This window comes from Acartia tonsa, chromosome 2 (genome assembly GCF_053477335.1).
Source record: "Acartia tonsa isolate MP-2025a chromosome 2, ASM5347733v1, whole genome shotgun sequence".
Lineage (NCBI taxonomy): Eukaryota > Metazoa > Arthropoda > Copepoda > Calanoida > Acartiidae > Acartia > Acartia tonsa.
In genome coordinates this window covers 57552180-57558826 of record NC_137261.1, presented here as the reverse complement: position 1 = coordinate 57558826, position 6647 = coordinate 57552180, and the positions used below count along the sequence as shown (strand labels likewise).

Genomic DNA, 6647 nt, shown 5'->3' with positions numbered 1-6647 from the left:
AACAACAAACACAGAGAAAACTGCAGCCGAACAAAAGCAACCAAAACCTTCGCCATAGATTGATTCGAAATCTGATCCATTTTGTTTTTCAATACTAACTATCGACAAACACACCAGCTATTGACAAGTAAGATATCCAACCTGGCAGTCAAATCTACAACAGCCACATCAACTTTAAGCCCCGCCTTCTTTAGAACAGCTAAAATTTCACTAACCAGCATTATACTTTGACTGCCCTTGTATTAACAACTTACAAATATCCGTTTTATCAGTCATAAATATATTTAAGATACAATGCATGCTATTTTAAAATTCTGCACAACTTCACAATAGCTTCTAGCCCATGGTGTATATCTCTGTATTTATTTACGTTAATTTATTTACGTTAATCTGGCACACTGTGCACATCTGTTCAAAATGTTACAATATCAACATATTTCATTTAACTCAATGTTATTTCATTATCCTTGACATACGAATCCTCAATTTTCAAATTAAGCTTCAAAACTACTCTCCGACGTCTTATTATCCACAACTGTTGCTTAAATGCTTAAATTTAACACCTCCAAGTCTTCAAAACTTTTCAACAGTTATTATAAATCTAGCAATCTATAAATCTAAATTACTTTTCTTCTCCTTGGCAGCAGTTGGACTGTTGATTGGAGTACTTATAACAGGTTGAGAAAGGGTTGCAACAACAGTATCAACAGATTGACTTGCTTCAGTAGGATTATGATTATCACTATCACCAGTACCAACAGATTGACTTGCTTCAGTAGGATTATGATCATCACTATCACCAGTACTATCATTAGTTGCATATGATTTGCCACTACTGGTTGTTTTAAGACTCTTCTTGCCAAGATCAGTAATAGTCTTCCCATATATAGAGATATCATATTCAAGCTCAAAGATAGCTTCATCAATCATTGTTTGCAAGATATCATATTCAAGCTCAAAGATAGCTTCATCAATCATTGTTTGCAAGTATTTAATCTGTAACATCATCAGCTCTAGTACATCATGAGGAAACATATTTTGTTGCACAATAGACAGAATATTAGTAAATCCATAAACAGCAGCTCCATACATTCCAAATATGTTGTCAATCCAGCACAGGCTTCCTTTGGAGTTTTGTGCAAGCACTCAGTTGTTAGCTTCAGGTACTTTTCATGATCACTAAATCTCCTTATAGTTGCCAGAGAATACAGGAACCTTGAACTTGATATCTACCTTCCTGGTGATACTCCAAGCTTCTTGACCGCATTATTGAGAACAGTTTTAGCATCCTGTTTAGCTTCCTGTTTAGCTTCCTGTTTAGCATTCTGAACTTCAACAGACTTCACATCTAATCTATAAACAGATTCTCCAGCAGCAATAGCATGTTTCACAATATTACTGACCCAATCACTAAACAATCCTGTTTAGCTTCCTGTTTAGCTTCCTGTTTAGCATTCTGAACTTCAACAGACTTCACATCTAATCTATAAACAGATTCTCCAGCAGCAATTCAACATATAATCGGTCAGAGCAAAGTGTATCATGTGCCTCCACTCTCTCTCCACCAACATTTAATTCAACATATAATCGGTCAGATCAAAGTGTATCATGTACCAGCCTCCACTCTCAAATAATATCAATGTCAACACAAAACAATGGCCAAATTCAAAACTAAATTTCAGTCACCACCAACTACTTCTCTTGCGGCCGATCTAAAACAAAATACAATCATTTTAGATGCCAAAACTTATTTAATACATATTTTATTTTTACTCAACAAAATAAAATAATTTCTTTAACATGTATTAGTATATATAACATTAATCAAATGTATATCCATATTGAACATCATTAAAATCTTAACAAACTAAAACTCACCAACAGGTAATACTGTATCTCAACCACCACAACTACTCCTCTTTTCGACCAATCTAAAACATAATACAATTATTTTAGATGCCATACTTAAATGTTATCACTTAACAAATAAAATTTCAACATGTCTTCTTAAAAATGTATTAAGAAATATAATATTAATCAAATGTTTGTCAATAATCGAGCAACATAAAAATAATTCTTAATACAATATATTAGTCTAATACAGTAAAAAATTTACCTAATTATTCAATGAAATATCTGAATAATAACTTATATCATCCACAACTATTTTTATGTATTAGAATCTTGAAAGTTGAAGCACAACTAACTATTTTTCTCTATACCTGAGAGCACTTTCTTGCGCAGCTCAACTTTTGCGCATACAACGCCCAACTCCTGCTCATCATTGCTGCTACCTCTCTGCACCACCCCACCTTGCGCATACCAACTTCGAGAGACAGTGCAAACTTTCCTTGCCAAATTATTGCCCACCCCCCTTCTCCATGAAGAGAGACAGCTCCACTCAAATATCTAATGCATTATAACAATTTTGCTTCATGAAATTCTAAGCTTCATAAATAATTTTGCTGAATCAACATCACTAAATCGCAATATATACTATTCTATATCGAGTGTCCTTAATAAAATTTAAGCTTAAACAAAAACTTAACACATCCATTATAATTCCAAGTTTTAGTAGATTTCAATCCACCCCTCAATATTTTCCATTTTATTCTGATCCACCAAAACTTTCGCAATACGTTCATTATATTCCAAGTTCTTAAATAGATTGAAATCCGCCCACATCTATTCACGTTAATTTGATTCATCCAAAATTGAGCAACACATAATGTTTCAATTTCAAGTTTGAGTGCAATTTGATTCACCACCCTGTGTTATTTATATAATTCTTCTCCTATAATTAGGTTTGGTCCGCCCATCCATACGACCATTTTGATTCACCACCCTGTGTTATTGATATATTTGTTTTTTTCTATAATTAGATTCGGTCCGCCCATCCATACTTTACATCTATCTACTTTTTGTATTTCGAACTTTTCATGATGATTTCTGCAGCAGGTAGGTACAATTTAAAAAACGTAGCAACACTATAATCATTTCTATGACGTCCGTACTTCCATTTGTAAACATGTTGATTTGACCACAAATTTCTATATGATCTAATTATCCGATTGTATACTAATTCCGGGAACAACAAAATTCAACATTATAATCGAAGCAGTTAAAATATCTAATTATCCAATAATTTTATATGATCTAATTATCCGATTGATTCGATGTATATTGATTCCTGGGACAATAAAGCACAATACTTTATGATTGCGATGTCAATAATTTCATATGATCTAATTATCCGATTGATTTGATGTATATTGATTCCTGGGACAACAAAGTACAATACTTTATGATTACAGTGTCAAGCATCCAATCACCCTTCAGACAACCAACACTCTGAGATGCACAACCTTTTTCAAGAAAACATTTCCCCACTCTAACTTTAACGTCTCACATCTCACATAGTAGCAGTAGGAACCATTTTTAACTTTGTTAGTTATGACTCAGTGTCAGACCAAGATTCAAACCTATCACCTACCCAACAACAAGTAGATGTGCTACGTGTTAAGCGGTTTATAAGCGAAGCCACTCTATAAGCAAGTTCATAAAATGTAAGTAAAACATCAATCTGTTTCAATCAGTTCTTTTTTAACACATTTACTTACAATTTTACATCGACTCTTATGCACTTATTTTTTCAGTTTTGACACTATACAAGTGTTGATGTTCGTTTGTCCTACCATTCAATGCTTCGCTTTTGTTAATGTTGTCTTCCTTGTTTTTACAAAGATTATTCAGTTCTGACACTATGCAAGTGTTGATGTTCGTTTGTCCTACCATTCAATACTTCGCTTTTATTAATGTTGTCTTCCTTGTTTATTACAAACAGATTTGCTTACAATTTTTGCATTGAATCTTATATGTATATTCTGATTATTTAATTTTGACACTATACAAGTGTTGATGTCCGTTTGTCCTGCCATTCCATTGCTTCGTTTTTACGGATGCTGTCATCTTTGTTTTTATACATCATATCCTCATTACAATAAAAATCATATATCATATAAATCATATATCAACATTTACTATACGAGTGTTAATGCTCCATTTTTATGAATATTAATATCCTTGGTTTATACATCATATTCGAAAACGTTTCAATAGAAGTCATATATAGGTCAAACTAAACTTGCAACATTTAACCACCAAGTCTAAACAACACATTTAGTATTAATCTATATTGCATCACCCATCATTGGATATAGATATACACAATAGACATCTCTTCCCTACACAATCCTATATATACTAGATCTATTGTCAAAACTTGCACAAAGTTTTATTTTCAACAAACATCCATAAATAATATATCCATTGTACACACATCAACAAGTGTTCTCTTCTCTCCATACAAATATTTCCAATAACATTCATTTCCTACTATACAAATATTTCCGATTTATTTTCAACAAACATCCATAAATAATATATCCATTGTACACACATCAACAAGTTTTCTCTTCTCTCCATACAAATATTTCCAATAATCATTCATTTCCTACTATACAAATATTTCCGATAATTCATTCATATATATATAATATGTCCATTATACATTTCAATTTTGCACACATATCATAATTAATCCACATATAATATGTCCATTGTACAATCCAATTCCACACACATATCTCTCTCTCACTCTCTCTCTCTCTTTCTCTCTCTCTCTCTCTCTCTCTCTCTCTCTCTATCTCACATCATAATCAAATACTGAATAACAATTTTTGCTTCATTAAAAATTTTTTGCTGAGTTATGCATTCCAATCTTAAATCGCCATTTAATTATTTAAAATAAATCTAGTTAAATCCACAAAAATTCCGCCCATTAATCAAATATCAAATATCAAATATCACATTCTACTGATCATGATGACAAGTATGTATCAATCCAAATCAACGTAAATTCAAAAACAAAACAAACAAAATTTCTCTCTGTAATAGAAATTTCGTACTATGAATAATATATCACAGATCAAAGATCACATATCTATCTTCACGCAAGTACAATCGTTATTATTCATAGCACATTTTAACCATATTCAAAATATTTTGTTTCCATTCATATAAGCTTAAGAGTAGCTTTACTCTTATTTATACATAAACCGCAATATAATTGTTTTAAAATTAAATACTTAGAACCATAATAACTGACTCAACTTTTAAAACAATTTACAGCCTTTCATCAAAATTCTAATACTTTTTAAAGTATCTAATTTCAAATTTTTATCCAATTTTCATAAAATCACGATATTAACATTTAATAAAATCAATTTTCTTCCATTAACAATTTTACAAAATTGTATTCCTATTTTCGTTGAAATTAATCCATCTTCCATTTTTTTTATTCTTATCTCTGTTAGACACCACAATAGTCTGAAACAAAAATAAATATATCCAAATATCCAATTCCAGTGTAACAAAACACAAAAAAAAAATAAATGCATATATTTTGATTTTCATAATAACATAATCTCATAAACTCGTATTCAATAGTTAACAAAATGTTATATTTCCAGAATTCAAATAATTACCATAAATCAAATTATTTTTATAGAGTTGCTTCGTTTCTCTTCTTATTATTTAAACAATGTCAGCGCTTTCCAAATTATATGTTATACATTCTAACCTTATGCATGGACACCACAATGGCAGATAAATTAACATTTATCCCACTAATTCGAATAATATCAGAGATCTACATTTATTAGCAATGGATACAACAATGGAAAATAAATTGACGTTCATTCCCAAAAAATCGAGTAAGATCAGTAATATACAGGGATATAACAATAGCAGATAAATTTTCGTTCATTCTAGAAAAAGTTGCTCCACAAATAATCTATGATTTGTATGTCAACATAACATCTGCGAGTTTTATTTCCTAAATAGAAATACTTCCAGAAGCACAACTTCTATACATTTTTATAAGCCGTCAAATCTATCAGATACAATACTTATTCAATTATAGATATCTTAATTGCAAAACTACAAAAATCGATCGCCGCCACACCGCCGTCAAATCGCCGTAGGCCGTAGTACATGTATATCCTGTTGATACAATCCAAAACTGTAGGGAAAATCCTTCTTCCCTGCAAATTGTAGAAAGAAATACTCGTTTAATCAATACACGTCTGTCCTGAATAAGCTATAGAAAGAAATACATGTAATCCTTGCTTCCCTGCAAATTGTAGAAAGGAATAAACTGTAGAGAGAAAACATTTTTAACAATTTTTAACAATACTCAACTGTCTCCCTGTAGAAACAAACTATAAAAGGATAGAGAGAATACATTTTTAACAATTTTTAACAATACTCAACTGTCTCCCTGTAGAAACAAACTATAAAAGGATAATTTTTTAACAACACATGTCTATCCTTCTCTCCCTGCTGATACATGTCCAGGGCGGCACCTTTTCCCCATTCATGGTGTCCTCCACCAACATAGTACATGTCCAGGACGGCACATATCTTTCCCTGGACATTATGTTGGTGTCCTCCACCCACATGTTGTCCTGCAATGTCCAGGGCGGCACCTTTTCCCCTTTCATGGTGTCCTCCACCAACATAGTACATGTCCAGGGCGGCACATATCTTTCCCTGGACATTATGTTGGTGTCCTCCACCCACATGTT

General features: G+C 31.9%; 1 protein-coding gene across 3 annotated transcripts; it reads right to left on the bottom strand.

The window, feature by feature from the left end:
* Window positions 1–380: 380 nt before the first annotated feature.
* LOC145312224 (uncharacterized) lies at window positions 381–2649 on the bottom strand. 3 transcript variants are annotated; one of them, XM_080151448.1, is made up of 3 exons: window positions 2117–2649; window positions 1879–1931; window positions 381–1712 (listed from the first exon to the last, which is right to left on the bottom strand). In XM_080151448.1, the coding sequence occupies exon 3, from the start codon at window positions 1090–1092 to the stop codon at window positions 610–612; it is 483 nt and encodes a 160-aa protein (XP_080007574.1). In that variant the 5' UTR covers window positions 1093–1712; window positions 1879–1931; window positions 2117–2649; the 3' UTR covers window positions 381–609. The 3 variants fall into 3 exon arrangements, with proteins under 3 accessions (XP_080007574.1, XP_080007575.1, XP_080007572.1); XM_080151449.1 differs by having other exon boundaries at window positions 2223–2649; XM_080151446.1 differs by having other exon boundaries at window positions 1879–2649.
* Between the last annotated feature and the right edge of the window lie 3998 nt (window positions 2650–6647).

What these genes read in the sequence shown, in the direction of transcription:
- LOC145312224 (XM_080151446.1), bottom strand. Translation starts at nt 1,092, where the DNA reads ATGTATGGAGCTGCTGTTTATGGATTTACTAATATTCTGTCTATTGTG.